The sequence below is a fragment of the Pempheris klunzingeri genome, chromosome 10, assembly GCF_042242105.1.
Source record: "Pempheris klunzingeri isolate RE-2024b chromosome 10, fPemKlu1.hap1, whole genome shotgun sequence".
NCBI classification, from domain to species: domain Eukaryota; kingdom Metazoa; phylum Chordata; class Actinopteri; order Acropomatiformes; family Pempheridae; genus Pempheris; species Pempheris klunzingeri.
In genome coordinates, this window is record NC_092021.1 from 21,671,375 (window position 1) to 21,690,536 (window position 19,162).

General features: G+C 43.5%; 1 protein-coding gene across 1 annotated transcript; it reads right to left on the reverse strand.

Annotated features, from left to right (window-relative positions):
• Nucleotides 1-1,586: 1,586 nt before the first annotated feature.
• Nucleotides 1,587-18,759, reverse strand: dcbld2 (discoidin, CUB and LCCL domain containing 2). The gene is made up of 15 exons (XM_070837641.1): nucleotides 18,445-18,759; nucleotides 15,581-15,805; nucleotides 14,138-14,275; nucleotides 10,960-11,011; nucleotides 10,817-10,889; nucleotides 7,985-8,118; nucleotides 6,856-6,896; nucleotides 6,326-6,541; nucleotides 5,716-5,840; nucleotides 5,041-5,185; nucleotides 4,442-4,591; nucleotides 4,245-4,338; nucleotides 4,112-4,161; nucleotides 3,887-4,012; nucleotides 1,587-2,718 (listed from the first exon to the last, which is right to left on the reverse strand). The coding sequence occupies exons 1-15, from the start codon at nucleotides 18,545-18,547 to the stop codon at nucleotides 2,300-2,302; spliced, it is 2,091 nt and encodes a 696-aa protein (XP_070693742.1). The 5' UTR covers nucleotides 18,548-18,759; the 3' UTR covers nucleotides 1,587-2,299.
• Between the last annotated feature and the right edge of the window lie 403 nt (nucleotides 18,760-19,162).

Consider the following 19,162-nt stretch of genomic DNA (forward strand, 5'->3'; position numbering starts at 1 on the left):
ACAATACTCCAGCAGCATGTGTTGGCAAACCAGTGAAGAATTAAATTTGACATCTGGAAAATTATTTTCCCATCAACCAAATGACCCACATGTGTTAACAGCTTTCATTGTGATGATGTCGATCTCGTGTTCGCACAGGCTTCAAGCTTTGTTAATTTTACTGGTTAAACTTTTTTTTTTTTTTTTTTTTAAATACACACCATTTAGTTAATGTTCTGTTTATTTTTGTATCATAAGAATGATGGCACTAGAGGGAAAGTCAGGGAATCCCCCAAAGCATTTACAATTCATCTCGAGGGGGATGTGAATGTGTGTCATTGTTTGAGATCCATGAACATCTGTGAAATTTCATGCCAATCCATCCAGCCGAGTGAAAATGAGTTGGTGTCGTTATGTTGTTAGCATGACTGAAGATTAAACACTGTAAGAACTTCTTTGTGATCAGACAAGAGATGCTTAATATTCTAACTGTAACCTGCTGTACTTGAAGTATAATTGTATAAAAGTGGGTAACTGTCAGTCAGCTACACAGACTGTACGTGTAGAAGCAAAGCAAACAGACGTCAACCATTTGCACTGTATCTGTTCTGGCCTGTAATATCTTGTTGCTTTGACGACAGATGAAGGCTGTAATAAAGTATTTTCTTTTTTTAAAAAACTCTTTATTTCTCTATATACAATCAGTGAGAGCCACATACACACAATCCCTCTGTGACCAGGGAGCACCAAAACTCTGTATGTCGACTGCTTTGGTTATTGAGCATAATCAAAGCACGATTGGTGGCACAGCTGTGTGTGAACAACACCTTCCCAAAGGTGAGGTTGCCGTTTTGTGTTATTAAGCAGCTCGTTCCATCGTTCTCCGTCTGCGCTCTTGCTACAGAGCGTTTGGTCAGATTAGTACCACGGGAGAGGAATGCAGTCTACCGGTGCTACAGACGACGACTGACGAACACGTCATCCTACTACAACTATGAGCCGTATCAAAACCAGTCCACAAAAACAAAAACAAAAAAAAAAAAACACAAACACGCAGGACTGAAATATTGACACAGCTTACCACACACACGGATGTCGATGCACATAGATACAAGGAAGGAAACAAGTCACACTAAAATGCATTAGGACAAATCAAACACCCATTTCAACACAAGACAATCACCATGATGCACAAATAAAATCTAAACGTTCAGGAAACTCAATCAGCTGTAACAGATTTATCCATCTACCTCTTTTCTCTGTACCTGTTTACGCAAGGACTTCTCTAACTAGGCCTTTAAAAAAACTGTTTCCCTACATTAAGACTGATTTAATGTCTATTTGGCTAAACTTGTTTGTTGGCACTATTGTAGAAGTTTGTTCTGTTGTGAATTAACATTGCATGAACACAGGAAAAGGCAACATTTGGTCTTCAGTATGATAAAAAAAAAATAATAATAATTAATTCACTGGTTCAATCCTCCCCATCAGCCTTTTCAAGTTGACACACACGTCTTGTAAGGTTTGTCAAAAACTCCTTATTGTCATTAAGGTGTCTGCAACAGTGCAACCACAACTCTTTGATCTGTGAAGGCAGCGGTGGGCTGTTTTTAGTAAGAGTTTCTCCTCATCAGCAGGATGTGAAATAAAAATAAATATCAGTAAATCATCTGAGAGTTTTGACAGGTTTGCAGTAATGGAATTAACTAGAACTATACACAATTTCAAGTCATGCTTTTTAAACAAAGTAAGACAAAACGTACCATGGAAAACTAGAGTTTCTCTAGAGAGGAGGAGTTCTTTGACCTTGGATGTGGGGCACTTAAAGCAACATGTAATTAATTCAGTAAGAGAACCCTTAGATTTGATTGGAAATCATCAGGCACATTTCAGCTGAACCTGGTTCAGTACGTAACAGAAAAACAACGAAATAATGGAAATCACAGTTTCACAGAATGCAAGAACTACTGAGGATCACAGAACAGGGACAAAGTCTTTATCAAATAGTAGTCAGCTTTCTCCTTTTCGTCCATCCATCCGTCTCCGCCTCTCGCACGTGGCACAAGCACATTCATCTTTGTGGTTTCAGTGATAGGACTGTAATGGCACTACACGAGCAGACTGTGGCCATGCAGAAACATTTAGGAAATACAGACATCTCCGGATGAATCTAAAGCTAAGGTAGTGTTCATTCAAGACTCGGGGCCCGGGCTCCAGGGCTCACAGGTTCACACCTCCTCTTCCTCCTTCCGCAACCCTCCATCTTTGTCCATTGGGTTGGCACTGAGGGGCAGATTAAGGCCATGTGCATCCAGACTCTTCAGCTTTGTCCCGTTGGCTTCTGAGTGCTACTCTGAGGTACCTGATAGGTCAGATCCTCCGTGGGCGTGACCTGTCCAGTGGCATTCTTGGGTGTATCGTAAGCCGACCTCCCCGACTGGCTGCTGTCAGTCCGGCTGAGCAGGGAGGCCGGCCCGGCACCCATGAAACTACATACTGTGGAGGGCTGGTTCAGAGAGGAGCCTCCTGACGGGTGGCAACCCATATCGACCACAATGGGCGTAGCGTATTCAGATCCCGAGGCTGGCAGGGGCTCTGCGTAGGCGTGGTACACGTCTGGTGAGATGGGAGCGTCGTACAGGTCAGGATCTGAGTATCCTGGGTCGGGCCCCTCGTCTGGTTTAAAGGTTGACCGGGCACCTAATGTCGTAACGCCACTCACCAGAGGCTGAGCATATTCTGAAAAGAGAGAAAAAGCTTCTAATATTTAAAAAATGCATTTTGTATTTGCTGCAAATACCAAAGTCTGACTGTACTTTGACTTTTCAATGCTAACTGAGGTAAAAAAAAAAATAAAAAAATTTGACCGAAGCATTTCTTATTTTCATGCAACGCTGTATACAGCTGTTGGTGGCTGTAATGCTACATTAAAGGGAGAATGCTATGATAACTCTGGAAAAGAAAACCGCACATTGTAAAAAAAATATTTCTGTCAGGTCTGTGGAGAGAATTTACTTGGAAAAATATCCTAAGATTTTTTATTACTCCCAAGATCACAAGTTCCCAGACTAACAGACCTGAGCTTGGTTACTGTTGGAGGATGTGTGGCAATACATCTGCGGGACATTTCCATTTTTTTGCGAGTGTCCTGCGCTTTCACTGTTTTGGGGAAATGTGCTAAAAGAAATCAGACCAATTCTAGGCTCAGCTATAAACTGCTCTCTCAGTCTTATGTATCTAGGGAATTTACCAACAAGCATGAAGAAACAAGATAGGTACTTAATACAAATTCTATTAGCTAGTTGCAAAAAAGCAATAACTAGAAAATGGCTCAGTAAGGAGCCTCCAACTATTTCAGAATGGAAAGAGATCATTGGGGAGATTTATATTATGGAGCGTCTGACCTTCTCTCTGAGATATGCCAGTGCTAAGTTTGAGAGGTACTGGGAACCTTGGAACTCTCACATGAGTCTAAGATAGTGAAAATACTTGTTCTGTCCTGTACAGATGTTTTGTTCTATAACTTTGTAAAACTGATATTTTTTTTCTGCGACTGCCAAGGACGTTGATGAATACGACGGACAAATTAATGTGTCCCTGAGGCTCAGCTTTTGATTACACTTTAAAAATGACCAAATTCATGAAGTAATATTATGTTGAACCTGTACCGACCCTGTCTGCTATCCCCACTGTTATATTCCTGTTTGTTCCATGTAAAAATAAGTAATAATAAAAAGAAAGTTGAAAAAAAAAAAGTTTCTGACAAACACTAAACTGTTTTTTGATGATTAACTCCACTGAAGTGCCTTTTTAATAGAACACAGAAACACTGGGTTCATCTCATACGCATAACTGGCAGTGAGAGCACTCTGCGTCTTGAACAGTCACCACGTTGAGCAGTGTTTACCTGCAGGTTCAGCATGTAGTCGGGGTACGGCACCTCGCCGGCTCACATCGGGGCTGCTGTACCGAACCGAATCCTCGGTCTCTACAATCTTGGAGGGCAGCAGCTGCTTCATGCTTTTCCACCAGTCTGCAGCAGAAGAACAACAAGATGCACAGTGAGTTGCACCTCATACAAAAGACATAGAGACCTATCAGCCTGTGCTGCTACATGCTACGTGTTACATACCGGTGCGATCCCAGTGAGGGAGATCGTATGTTCCTTCAGAGCTCTTTTTCCTATGAAGAGAGGAAAATGCAGCCATGGACTTAAGTTTTCAGAGGGGATTTTTTTTTCTTTACATGCTAGTGAAAACACATACCTGTTCCTCCAGTGCCAAGCACAAACCAAAATCAAGATGAGAGCAGTCAGAACGGTGACCAACACAGGCACCAGAACTGCCGTCAACGCCACATCTAAGAGCAGAAATACAACAGTGAACACCAGATGACCACCAGCATCTCCATTTGGGATCAAAGAAGCTTATTAAATAAATAAATAAATAAAAATCAGACGCACCTTTACCAGTGTGAGGAGGCATCGTAGTGTTTCTGATATCAGGGGTGTGTGTGGTTTGGCCAAGGTGAGGTGGGCGCTTTGTACCCGCAGGAGGGGGAGTACGATGGGCGGGTGGCGACATCCTTGACCTCGGCTCTGTCTTCCGCCTCGCTGTCATAAAAAAAAAAAAAAAAAAGACTTTAGAGGACAACATTTAAACCTTGCAAGGGTTCAAGTTATGAGCTTGTAGCAGAACCACAGCGGTTCGGACCAATCAGCATAAACGGGGGCGGGGTTTAGGTGTGACAAAAACAAAAACAGCAGTTCCTAAAGAGGTTAACACAGTGTTAGTGCTGCTAAAGCACCGGTCTGATCTGAACTGGAGAGTTTTTCTTCTCCAGAGAGGCTTCTGAATCAGTTTTAACTACATTATGTGGCTTGTTGACGTGATTGACGTGGCGTCATTGATGTTAGCCTGTCTCGTTGATAGAAAGATGGTTCATCCAAAATGTGCCTGCCCCTTTACAAGCAGTTTGTACGGACGACTTCCCAGATGGTTCTGTGTGACAAACCATCTGACGCGTCAGGTTAATAAATGTTAGTCAACCATCTCTACCTACCTGGAATTTGGCAGCCGAGAAGCTCCAACTTGAGCGAGATTCTCTGGTGCCATAGAGTTGGATTTATCCTCACGAACCGGGCCTCAATTGGAGGAATGAAGTTATTCCTCACCTCGTGCAGGTAGTTGATGTTGCCTTGGAAAATCTACCAGAAAATAAGAACAAGCTCTCTTATTTGTGCCACAGATTTAAACCCACCATATCCCAGTAGTAGTAGTTTAGAAGAAAAACAATTCAGCCGAGCAATTCTTGTTTGAGGCTGTGAACAAACGCACTATAAGCCATAAGCTCATTATTTCCCAACTTGGCAAGCTAATAACTGCTTTCTGCCACACAATAAGAGCCTGTGAGAATCCCAGCAGAGAGCAGCTCGTAGACAGCAGTTCCAGTCTAACAACCCAGCCACTAAATCCATATCCATTCATTATTAATGCTCAAGTGTCCTGCCTTGTCTACCACAGCACTTTGCTCAAACCACTGACTGCCCTCATTTCCTGCCATAAACATCTCTTAGTCAATATCAGTTGCTATGGAAACAGTTCAAGTATGTCTCCCTGCAGCCTTCTAAAGTGACATTTTTGTCCATTTGCACTAATTTGAAGGAAAATAAATAAATAAAAGGCACTGACGCAGTAGCTGAGCGAGCAGGGTTTATTGATTCGGGGCTTGTATTACCTTGCCTTGTGTAGAATTAGCTTCCCTGTAGATGTGCCACTGCTGGCCGTCGCTACTGTACAGGACCCGGTATGCTGACACGTAGTACTGGTATTCTCTTAGGGTAGAGCCAGTCGTGGTGATACCTAGCAGCAGAAAGAAGAGGATGATGTGCAGGTGGCTCCACTTAGAAGTTTAAACATGACCAAGGGTCTAAGCTAATGGTTCTGTGAGGATGTGCTTTGCATTACACACAAGGTGCAGCTGAGGTTGATGGGTAATGTTGTTATTTTGTCATTAGTATTGGAGACATTAAAATCTGGACCTGGTGATGAAAAGTCAGAGGATCAACGAAGTGATAGCAATGCACCCTGAGGGGAATTTGATGGTTTGTACCAAATTTAAAAGGCAGTCTGTGCAATAGCTGTTCAAAGTCAGACAGATCGGTTCTCTGGGCGCCGTTGATATCTGCACAAAATGTCATGACAATACATCCAGTAGTTGCTGAGATATTTCAGTCTAGACCAATCTAACGCGGCTAAGAACTGTCAAGGAAGGTTAAATGTATGATTTTAGCATGTAGTAACTTCAGGGAGTTTGTGGTTGTATGTGAATGTATGTAGTCGTGTACCTGTGATCCTCTTCTCCCTCTTCAGATCGACCTGCAGCCACTGCTGCTGGTCGTTCTGAGAAGGCGCCCAGGGCAGGCCCGCCTTTTTCAGCCGTGCCCCTGGTGGCGCCCACACACTGTGCTGACCAATGATGTTGTTCCACTCCCACACAGACGAGGCAGAGAGCTGAATGTCCGCAACACCGCCAGACTCTAAACCCAGCGTTCCATAGCAGCCTGCAAGCACAGAGGAGCCATGTAACAGAATGAGACTTAGGAGGTCTTTATACTGTGTTTTTAAACATTTGTATGCAATTCCTTCAAATTAATTGGAGATTTTTAGGTAGATGATAACAGAAATTAAGTTGGAGCTGTGAGCATGTGTAAAAAGAGAAGGTAATTCACTCCAGATGTTGTGCTGCAGACCAATAAAAATAACAGACATGGCAAGTTTTTCACTCAATTAAAATTACATATGCCAATGGTCATAATTACATTAACAGGACTTCTGCTTGATGATGCTTCAGGAAAAAGAAACAAAGAAAACTCACCGTTAGTTCTGAAGGTGAAGAGGCTGTTCGACAAAGTTCCTCTGAGGAGAGAAATGTAGGATTAGAGCATTTAGCAAACATTCGTTAGTGGATCTGAGGATCATCATTTTTACCTATTTAGACAGAAAACTTGACTGAAAACAATAAGCCATGATGTATGCACGGCAAACAATATCTTTATGATCCAATTTTATTATTTTTGCATGTTTTGGGTATGAAATGACTGGTATGTGCTGGAACTGATCCAGTAGTCCACCTCAGCTGGCAGCCGTAAACAGGCAACAAATGGGCTCTAATGGCTGCTATGTAATCCTTCAGGGCAACTGGAGCAGGCCAAAGTATGTCTAGTAAAAGTTGCCACAGATAGGCTCAGATTATTATTCGAAGTGTCTGATAGCATTACGGAAAGGATCACTGCAGAGATAGATCCATAAGATCGCTTTTGTTTGACCAGAAACGGCCATTGTATGATGCTGTTCAACCCACCAGATTCCATTGAAAAAAACAGTGATTTTACCTCATAGTACGCAGGAGTTGGTGGTCTGTTGCTGCCCTGAATGGTTAAGCTTGTTTGTTTATTGTGTGTTACACAACTATGGTGTTGGATCCAAACTAGCTCTGTGAACAAACAAAGCTGCACTGTGACACAAATTAACTACAAGGGACCAAAAACTCCTGTGTAAAATTAAGAGTTTTGGTCAATGGAGTCTGGTGGCTTTGAACTGAGCGATAAAATGTCTATTTCTGGTTAAACTAAAAGGTGTATTTCTCTTGAGATCCTTTCTGTAATGTTGTCAGACACTTTGAACAACAATCTGAGCCTGTGTGTCAAAAACAAGTACTTCTAGTGGACGTTCTTTGATGTGGTGTATTTGCCCTGGAGGATTGCATTACAGTCATTGTAACTTGTTCGCCGCTGATTATCGGCTGCAGGCAGAGGCAATCTACTGGACCAGTTCCAAACGTTTTTGTACCTTCCAGTCATTTTGAATCCCAAATGTGTAAAATAAAAATAGGGCTCAGGTTTAAAAATACCAGAGTTATCCTTTAAGTAACAAGGCCATAAAGCCAAAGTAGACAGAGAACAGGGTGAAGCAGGTTTGTGTGCTGTAGTGCCTGCAGCTCTCACCCAGTGGAAGTGACATTGTTAGCCAGTGTGGCCTCATAGTGAGGGATGCCTTTGCTGCTGACCACGCTGATCCTCCCTCCCACAGCGTTGGACACCACACCTGCATGGATGGCTGCCACACACAGAGGAGAGGACTGCAGAATAAAAAAAAGAAGGAAAGATGAGATTTAAAAGATACTGGTTATGCGCTTTCCTTTTACCATTAGGACGAACAGTGGCAGTGACTGAAGCCAGTTTCCACCACGCCTGATGAACTGTGAAGATTAGACTAATAACAGATTAAACGCCTTGGCTTTGTTTAAAACACTATTTTTGCATGAGCAAAATACAGTCAGTGTGTTTGTCTTTGTAATTTACTTGTATGTGACTGTATGAGACACAAAGAGGTAGAGAGGTAGAGACAGAGAGAGAGAGAGAGAGAGAGAGAGAGAGAGAGAGAGAGAGAGAGAGAGAGAGAGAGAGAGAGAGAGAGAGAGAGAGAGAGAGAGAGAGAGAGAGAGAGATCAGCCAGACGATCACAATTAGGTGTTTTCTGGTTAGTTGTGTGCTTCAGTGAGCACTGTAATGCTGTTAAAAACATCTTAAAGCATACAGGTGGGTCTCAGACCCTTTTGAGGAATGTTTTAAATCAATGATTAGGACTCCTTTTGCATTGATGTCATTAAATACAGTACTTTAATTAGTATGTAATGAGCTGGTTTCTTGTCTGATGGTCTTTAGAGTCACAACAACAAATCTGCTGTTAGAAGCTTATTGCAGACTAACTGGTAACGGTTTATGTATCAGAACTCTGACTGGATTTTTCACCTGTAAAATGTCCTTTTTAGTACGTACCTTGGCCATAATTCTTTAAAAAAACAAATCTAGGGGATCCGTACTAACATTGTTGTTTACTTATTACCATTTTTTTTTAATGCCCAGATATCTACATCAGTATCAGCCTCAATAATCAAACATGGATCAGGTTGCCGTCATCTTAAGGTAGCATGTATACACAAAATCAAATGTCAGCCAGCTCCTAACTCTACAAAGACTACCTCAGGAGTAGGAACTTTTCGGGTTAAGATATTTGGCACATAAACGTTTGTGGAGGGAATCAGAACTGGAGGTGGGTGCATGTGAATATGTGTTTATATACGTAGTGATTCTCAATTAAACAGGACCGCAGATACCAAACTGTTTAGTACCACTGAAAACTGTTCAGGTTTACAGCAGGAACAGGAAGTCCAGTCTGTCTCTGCACCCACAGAGAACAGGCGCTTAACCTTCAGACGGCGGCAGATAAATGAGTCAGAGCGATGTCACCTCTCTGTAGAGAGGATACCGAGGGCCAGTGGCGGTAATGATTCACTGCCGGCGGCATTCCTGTCCAAACCTGCCGCCACATCACTGAGAAACGGGCAAAACGCGATAACACTCTGGTCACAAGCTCCTTCACAGGAACAGCTGGCGGAGTGAGGTGGAATTTTATTACTGGAAAAGACCCACACTGGAATTCACAGCTGACAAGATTGTGGGAAAGCTCTGGTGACCCACAGAGGGACAAGCACACACACACACACACACACACACACGGAAGTCAAACGCTGCCACAAGCGGTCCACACTCGCCCTGTGACTCTTAAACTTCCCAAAAACACACACCACATCCTAAAGAGCGCCACACCGAACCACTAACACAAACACAAAGCAAAGCTCCAAACCGCCGCATGTTGCCTCCAACAGAGGAAACCACACTAACACACACAAGAATGAGACACACACACACACACACACACACACACACACACACACACGTATGATAAGTAAGATGTGGAAATATATAAACCCAAATCAGTACACGGATCACAGCAAGAAACTGCAGGGTCTGGTCTGGGTGGGGCAGCTGATCCCTGTGTGATAGACTGAAGTGACCACCATAATATCACAGCCTAGTGACACACACACACACACACACACACACACACACACACACACACACACACACACACACACACACACACACACACACACACACACACACACACACACACACACACACACACACACACACACACACACACACACACACACACACACACACACACACACACACACACACATCAATGGATCATGTGAACATATAGAAGAAGAAAAAAAAAAAGAACCAGGCGTGCACACACACAGGTTTTCTCCCACTTCTCTCTCACACTGACTCACTCTCCAGCTTTTTGAACACACACTGGCCGCACGGCTCTGCTCAGCACCCTCCTGCAGCTGGACTGGATTAGAGGCTTATTATTTTCAGCCAAACTATTATCTCACCTCCCTTTCACCCGCTGACCCTTCCCCTCCTCTGTTCCTGTGGGGCACCTCACTCCCTCAAGCACACCCCGACGCCCCTCCCTGTCCTCCCATCGGCCTGCAACACCCCTCCCTCCCTCCCTCCCCCATCCCTCCCAGCTTCAACAAACCCCAAGCCCAGAGCATGAGGTCATCAGCCAGAGACTCGGCGCCCATGACTTCACGCGCGGCGGGGGTGCTGTGAGGTCATCAGTCCTGGACTCGCATACCAAGGAGCGGGGGGGGGCAAGGAAGAGGGTTTTCTCTTTACTGACTCAGTGAGGAAGATGTGCAGACTTGCAGCACAGTAACGGGTAAGCGCTAAATGACAGAAATAATGGAGCAAGGCCATAAAAGCATGAGTAAGCAAACGCTGATGGTCTGGTGGGTCCTGTGGCGTAACAGCGGGGATGGTGACCAAACAGCAGGAGACCGCTGGGCGCCATGCTGAGGACAGTGACCAACACAGGAAGGAAACATGAGCATGCACACGTGTACTGTAGGGACTCACCTCTCTGTATCCATTGGGTATAGTTCCAGAAACCTCTTCGGTAGATGTCAAGCAGCCTGCCGGACAGTATTTACTGAGGAGAGAGGGACACGATGAATACGTGGACACAACACAAACATCCACACAAAGCAGACGTCAGTTACCTGAACTCTGCCTCGGGGAAATCACTTCCTTTGTCCAGGCAGGTGATTAGATCTGTGAAGGCAAACAAACAGAGTCAGAGCAGGTTTCTCTGCACGCTCCAGCTACCCCATCACCCCTTTCTCTTTCTGTTTCTCTCTCTGGGGACAGGTCACAACCGCCAGCCTTTTCCACGTAAGTCACGTATGTCCTTATCTAGTGTGATACGCACGCAAAGCATGAGAGAAGGAAATCAGCCAGTTTGTCCCAAAGAAGGATTTTACAATTTGACTCGATTTAAAGAAGATTAGAGGCAAATATAATATAATAACCAACAATAGTCCAAAAACATTCAGTGAAGATAATAGAAAATGATGAGGCTGGAACAACAGCTGGTTTGACAACTAGTTTTGCTAGTGATTTTTTTTTTTCATATATATCATAATTTTCTGTCGAGCGACTGATCCTTTCAGTTCTAATTACATTCTCCAGCTGAAATGATGTCAAATCAATTAGTCAATCAAAGTTCACTTCATCAGCAAAATAATAATATTCTGATAATCCATTCTTTTTTTTTTTTTTTTAATAATTCAATGTAAAAATGTAAAAAGTTGACTGGTTCCAGGTTCTCAGATGTGAGAATTTTCTGCTTTTTCTGGTTTTTAAACTGAAGGTTGGTCTGACAAAACATTTGAAGACGAGCTTTCAGTTTTTGATACTTGATAGACTAAACGGTTATTCAGCTTTCAAAAAGATAAATCACAGAATAATCAATAATAAAGAATTGTTGCTTTCAACATGAATCCTAAATCTGATTCATTGTTTGCTCCATAAAGTATTAGGACACTGAGCCCAGTGTGAGTCTGTGTTTACTTATCTAGACTGTTCAAAAGTCAAACATTCACTTTAGTTTTGTACATGATTAAGAAAACAAGCACATATCCACATTTGAAATGCTGGATTAAGTGAAATTTTATGCATTTGAGCACAAACTACTGACTTTATATTTCAACTCAACTCCAAGCACAAAAACGTGTGTGTGGCTGCGTGTGTGTGTGTGTGTGTGTATGATGACAAGTGTTTCAGTGATGAGACACGCCACATATGTCCAACAGGACGCTGTGGCCTGCTGGGAAGTCTATGTGGAGGCCGTGGTGGTGGTCAGTGTCGCTGAGTTTTGACCACATTGTCAAAAAAAAACCAACATTTATCTGGTAAACCAACCAGTGACTCAAACTGACAAATACCCCAACCATGCAGGTCGCCATGGAGACTGACCTAGTTAGCTGTGCAAACGGTCCTCCCACGCTCGAATACACGATTGGTTAGATGACAAGAAGAACACGCATCAGTTCTTTGGGGGAAAATCTGGTCGGGTGCATTGACGGCTTTGTTTGCTTTCTGCTGTGATTCAGTCGCACCAACGTGACCACTTAAGACAGAAATTATTACCCTCCTGCACACACGCCACTGCCTTCATCCTCTTGTGGCTTCAATTATCCATTTATCAGAAGTCACTGAAAATGAATGTTCCACAGGACGCGGCACATCCGTCTAAAACTACGATCACACAGTACTCACAAACAACATTCTTACTTAAAGAGAAAATGCACCGATTTTAGACCTCAGAATCTGTTGCTGATTATGTCTAAACCATCAGTTGTCAGGCTGCCATGTGCACACGTTTGGTGGAGAGTTCTTGGTCAGAAGAAAAGGTCTTTTTGACTTATTCTTTGATCAGATAAAAGAGGAAACTGGCACTGTAAAACGCCAGTGACAAAATCCAGACTCGGACACACCGACTGCTGAGAAATCAGTTTTATAAAGCTATACGCACATCTGCTGGTGCCACTTGACTGTCTGTCTATCCAACACCGTCTGTTCTCGCATTTAAAAGGGAAAAAAAACACTAATTTGAGAGGATGACTGATAGCCACTACCATGATGTCTGTGCACAGTGCCAGATATGTGGCTGAATCTACCGTTCACAACAGGGCAGCTCTTTATCTCCTCTGTGTGTTGAAAGGCACACTCAATGGTGAGCAAACACCACATCGTAAATGGCATGTGGTGCGCTCCTCTCATTTGGCCTCCAGCATCGTTACCGCAAAACTGGAGACACAGTTCTCCTTTCAACTCGAGTCATCTTTGGCCATTACTCTTTTTTTATTTTTATTAACTCCGTTTGCCTACAGGATGATGACAAATGTAAATCTTTGGTCCAATAAGATATGTTGCCAATGACATGCATGCACGACGCGCTGGACCAGACCCATCGACAAAACAGAGAATATCATTTAATTCTATAAAAACATCATGTTGGGTTTCCTGAAATATGGATTACAGATCCTCAGTGGTCCAAAAGCTTGGATGCGATCAAAGACGAACCGATGGAAAACCTCCTTAAACCCAACGATCATGCAGTAATTTTCAAAAAGGGACCTGAGGACAGTCAGGCCTGATCCAAGCCTTTCCATAATCCAGTCAATGCAAAGAGACCCACATGTATAGAGAACACAGAGTTTACACTCTGGGTGGCCATGTTGGACCATCAGTCAGTCAGCTGCTGCACCACTTCTGTCCGGACTGAATTATCTCAACTGTTGGACGGACTGGCATTAACTTTTCTACAGAAATTCATGGTCCCCAGATGATTAATCCTGCTGACTTTGGTGATGATTAGATTTCCCTAATTTGACTTTGCCCAAGGTTTTTCCTTTTATGACCAAAGACCTGCAGAACTACTTAGTGCTCAGTGCTAATTAGCAAACGTTAGCCTGCTAGTGTTTCTTTAATGATCTAATGCTTTTCACCTCTAGCCAACATAATACCACCACATGAATTAGACCTACAGCCTAAAGTACACGCATGTTACTGAACGCGCGTACGAAGGGGTCACTGTCAAAACATTTGAAATCTCCAAAATCATAAAACTGAAATCCTCAGCCTGCACAGTGGCACGACTTTACGAGTCTTTCCATCACGATCTAATTACTGCAGAACACTTCCAACTATGGAGGTGGTGCAGAATAAAACAGCTGTAAACGGGACTCACTTCAGACTGTGACTCAATCAACACACACACATTCCAGCCTGATACACCTTTATCACATGACCCCCCTCCCACCCCCGCGCAGGTTGGGGCCCACTGATGATCCACAGATGACACACAGACGAGTGAGTGAACTGAGAGCTTGTTACCTGTGTGTTCAGTGGTGGAGTAGGACAGGTAGAATCCACGTCCAGTGTGGTGGGTCCCACTCATGAACTGGACGGTGACCTGGTAGCCAGTGGACTCGATCGGCTCTTTGATCTTCAGGCCCAAACCGCAGTACTTCACTGTTAAAGACGCAAGAGATACAAGACGAGGACGTTGTGGTCAGCTACACAAGCCTGTTTAACATTTCTAACAACAAATCCATGATAAAAACATGGACTATATTAGATCTTAACACAGAGTGGACAACAAATAAGATAACTTGGTGGGTGCTTTAAAGCCCAGAGCATTTCAAGAAACCATTTTGGATTCACCTGAAACTGAAAATTGTGTCATATTCATTTCATTCAAATCACCTAGAAACAGACTGGAGGGAGATTTCCTCACATCCTAAACTATCTAAGGGGGCGTCATTTTACAGCACCAGTTTAATTCCTCAGCCACAGCTTCTTTTGCATTTAACTGCATGTCTGTAGGTTTCATATTATTTAGATTAATTTTCTTTGCTTGAAACTCATGAAAAGTGTGCCGGCGGCACTCTGGCATGAGACCAGCCGTGACTGTAGGCGAATCATGTGACCGATGCATCGACCGTCGCTGCGTTTACATGAACTTGAGTAACCTGGCATTGTCGACTTTCTGCAGCAACTTGACTTGTTGAAAATCATGTAAAATAAAAAATACATCAGACAGAGAAAGTGTGACAGTGAAAGCAAAACAAAAGGACACAGCAATGACTGTCTTTTCCCTTGTAACCAAAATATGTTCATGTTTAACCATTAAAATAAAAACACTCTACTCCATGGCGTTTGAAAAGTCTTCTACCAATAAGCTTATGGGCCACTAAAAATCAATTAGGTGAACTCAAAGATAACACTAATGATAACTAATACTGAAAATAATAACAGTACCATCAATACACTTGCTTCCCCAGCTGATCAGTAGGCTGTTTGTTAAGATATGGACTCTTCAGCAGTCAGTTGTCTTTGAAAAGATTAAAATGCTCTTTGGTTTAAAATGCTTGGGGTCACTGAAAAGACTCAATACTGACCAGCTGTCTGTAACAGAGGTTTCACAATAAAGACGTCACTGCAGAGCATGTTAACACATTCTCCGGTTTCCTCCGGCTAATTGAGAGCTAATGCTAGCAAGTTAAAATAAGATAATGAACAGGCCCTTATCTGGACTCATCAAACACTAAAGGTCAGGTTGTGCTTGAAAAGAACTAGTCTGTATGATGTGTTGTCGCTGGAGGAAACAGCATTTGTGTTTGTTATGAACTGTCATCACAGAGAGTGGTCACATGGGATACTCTTTTTTTAAAAGTGGTAATAATTCCTACAAGCTCTTCTGATGCCTCAATATTAAGACGAAAAGGGCTTCGCCGACGACACTTTCACTGCTGTGTGTCTGCTCGTCACGCTCACCGATCTCACTCCTCTCAGGTCCCATGCCGTTGTAGAGGCGGAGGTAGTTGACCTGGCAGTCGCTGTCCTCTATGTCCAGCTCGGCAAAGCGAAAGTGGATCCTGTTGCCGTGCGGCACGCTGATCTCCCACTCGCACACCGTGTGGTTAGGGTACGTCCCAGGGTAACCCAGAGAGGACAGGGTCCCGCTGCTGGGGCCGAGCACGCTGGGGCCACAGCCATCACCTGCAGGACGGCACAAACACAGCGTCAGAAAGAAGGAAAAGGGGTGCTGGTAACAAAGCACAGACATCAATGAGTCCCATTTAAAGACCAAAACCAACAATTACATCACCCTGTCAGCAGGCAGTGTCTGTGTAGCCAAAGTCTGATATATACTGTCTGTGCCATAGAGCTCAATTGCTGTCAAAAACTATTAAAGACACATAATTGAGCCACAGTGTTGCACTAAGTGAGATGAACCTTCATCACGATGACCGTGGGCTCATTTTGAGTGAATGCATGAAAGGCACCGCTGCTTTTACTTCATTACTTTCGCTAAAACTACAGTGTCCATCTGTTTTAAGGACTCTTTTTTTAAGAATGACACCATGTATTTGTAACACATTCAAACATGTGTATGTTTTCTACACTGAACGCTGCAGGCTGACTAAGAGAGGCAGAAATTACAAGACAGACTCATTTCATCGTTTTTTTAGTTGGATTTTTTGAGAATAAGAAGTTAACACCACACTTATATTTCAAATGTCTCTGTAGGAGCCATGAATGTATGAATCCATATTATTTGGTATCTCACAATCACAGTGATAATTAGGTCACACAGATATGGGCTCATTTTTGAATCCTTTTTGAACGTGTGTCAGACAAACACCACGGATTGCCATCTGCTGTGAGGGATCTACCGGAGAGCAAATATGTTTGTTCTAGCACATCTACAAATGCTACATTAGTGACACTGGTTTCATTTAGCACACACAGCAAAGGACTGGGCAGTGAAATATATATGAACATTACTAGTTTTCCTCCTCGTGTGTACTTTGTATGTTTGTTCAAGTTTCTTTCTGCAGGTTAGAACAACAGGTTAACAACAGTATAAATGAAACTGGCTGTCACTAAAAAAGGCCTCTCAATCTGTTGATCTGGGCGAAATGTAGCTGAGGTGATATGAGGCTATAAATTATGAAAGAGGGTTCAACTCCTGCCCACATTTTGCAGCGTCCTTGAGCAAGACACCGAACCCCAAACTGAGCAAGAATGTGGGGGAAGATCAGTGAAATCGCTTCGGACTAACGCTGAAAATTTTGCAATTTAGCAATCAACAGCAAATTAATCAGTGACTATTCTACCAAGTGATGCGTCACTTAAGTTATTTATCAAACAAAAATGCAAAATATTCTCTAGATTTAAGGAATAGCAGCTTTAGTTTGACCATCTTTGAGTAATCAGTCTAACAAAAGGCGACATTTTAAGACACCAGGCCGTTTTAAAGACCAAACAATTAACACGCCTCTACATTGAATCTGTCAAATGATTTTAGGGTTTTGGAATTAGGTTCAGAGGAGAAGTTGGCTTTGGGGTTTTACACACAATCAAATCTTCTGGTGTCCTGCAGCGAACAAAACCCAACTCTGACCAAAACATGACACAGCAGAAGCAGCGATCTGATTTTATTTGGGGTTTTTTTTTTGGCAGTCCAACTCCACAGACGTGACTTTCAACACAACTTAACAAATATCGAAATACATCCTGTGAACATCAGGCCACCAGACTTTTTAAAAAGGCAGATTAGTGTGTGTCGTCTGAGCTGTCAGAGAGCAGAGACGTGGTGTGTGTTGATGCTGCGGACTCGTGGCTCTGAGATAACACTCCACAGTCACGCTTCATGGTGCTAAGTGGATGTTCTGGGGTTATATAAGAGCCTCTCAGTGGACACTGTCCAGATGAGCAGGACAAAAACAAAGCCGCTTCCCTCAGTCTGACTCACAAATACTCAACAACATGCATTTGTGTTCACATTTACCCTCCTGAAGTTAATCCTCACTCTCAAATACAAACCAGAATACAACTTGATTCAGTCAGAAATTTCATCATCAGACCTACTGGGGGCAATGAAATGATCGCCAAGAGATGATTCATGGTAGATTTGGGGTTTTGACAAACCGTGCCCACGTGTTTACAGTCATACCCCCACTGCTACCCCACCCCCAACCTCTGACCACCTGAGGCTGGCTGTGCAGGCTCTGAAAACCCATTAAATACTCGTATTTGTTCACAATATGGTGTAAAATAAACAGGCACCAAGCAAAACATATTGGGATTGTCGTGGCTGATGTGGTAAATTCACGGTAAAGTCAAACGTAAGGCTACCTGGAGCGACAAACAAGGCCACAAGCTCCCAAATGTGCTGTTGTCTCCTACACAGTAAACTCCAAACCAGACTCCGTTTAAAAATCTGGCGATTTAAAAGTTAGCACGCTCGTAGGGAACCTGAAATAAACAACATACTGTGGAGTTTAACTTTTAACAAATCACATAAAACCCCGTGTTAATCCCGCAAGCAACTTAACCACCAAACAGCAGTTATTGCTACATAAAGTCAGTTTTTTTAGAACCGGTTTGCCTGGTTTCACCACACCAGATACACCATGACGGGCGGTGGCAAGCGGTGTAAACCAAGCGGAACTCCACGTACACACGGCCATGTAAGGTAGGTTCAACTCAGGCGGACAATAACAATGCGACCGTGCCTTAAACGCATCTTTTAAGCATTAAAACAAAAGCTGTGTTCGCACTTTAACCCAGCATGGCCGCACGCCGCCCTTCGGCTGCTGCTGCAGTTGTCAGCGCAGCTGCGAGGCACCAACCTTTCTGCGCTCGGCAGCCTTCCTCGGTGAGGATGATGAGAATCGACAGGACGAGAACCCCGGCCCCTGTCGGTCCCCTGCCCACCATTACCGCTCTGCCCATAGCAGCCTGCAGTCTGAATGCATAATGCTCGCTTCTGGACCGGCTGCACCGCCTCAACCTGTACCGAGCAAAGATGGAGGTGGAGGTGGAGGCGGAGGTGGAGGTGCCGCTGGTGGTTCAAGCCTTCAGCTCCAGGACGCCTTTTCGCGTGTCGGCGAACAATCCAGTGGTTTGCGACACTCTCACCATGGAGGTAACACACACACATTCACACACACATTCACACACACACTCACACACACACAGATCCAAGCTGCGGAGCCACTTCCTCCACCCAGGCTCCTCCTCCCGGCCTGGAGCTGGGAGTCCCCCAAGTGGTCTGATTCACATATAACTCACCTCCAGATCACTCCGAAACACTGGATGCTACCCTGCAAGAATTAAAACTAAAAAAAAAAAAACAAAGAGCTGCAGACATGTGGAGAGTTCACTCAGCAAACTGTATAATAAAGGTTTTATTCCATGTGTGGAGGGGATAGAAGAACAATCTGACTTCAAGAACAAACATTTTTCATTTATAATTCAAGGTGAAAATGAAGTTGTGGTGTTTTAAATGTTTTAAATCATGTTTGAGTTTATTTCTTTTTAATCCTTCAATATTAAATGTTGTCACTG

Coding starts and splice junctions, on each gene's coding strand:
- dcbld2 (XM_070837641.1), bottom strand. CDS start 18,547: ATGGGCAGAGCGGTAATGGTGGGCAGGGGACCGACAGGGGCCGGGGTT. Junction 10,890..10,959: donor TTCCCCGAGGCAGAGTTCAG/GTAACTGACGTC, acceptor CTCTCTCCTCAG/TAAATACTGTCCGGCAGGCT. Junction 4,013..4,111: donor CCCTCACTGGGATCGCACCG/GTATGTAACACG, acceptor CTTCTGCTGCAG/ACTGGTGGAAAAGCATGAAG.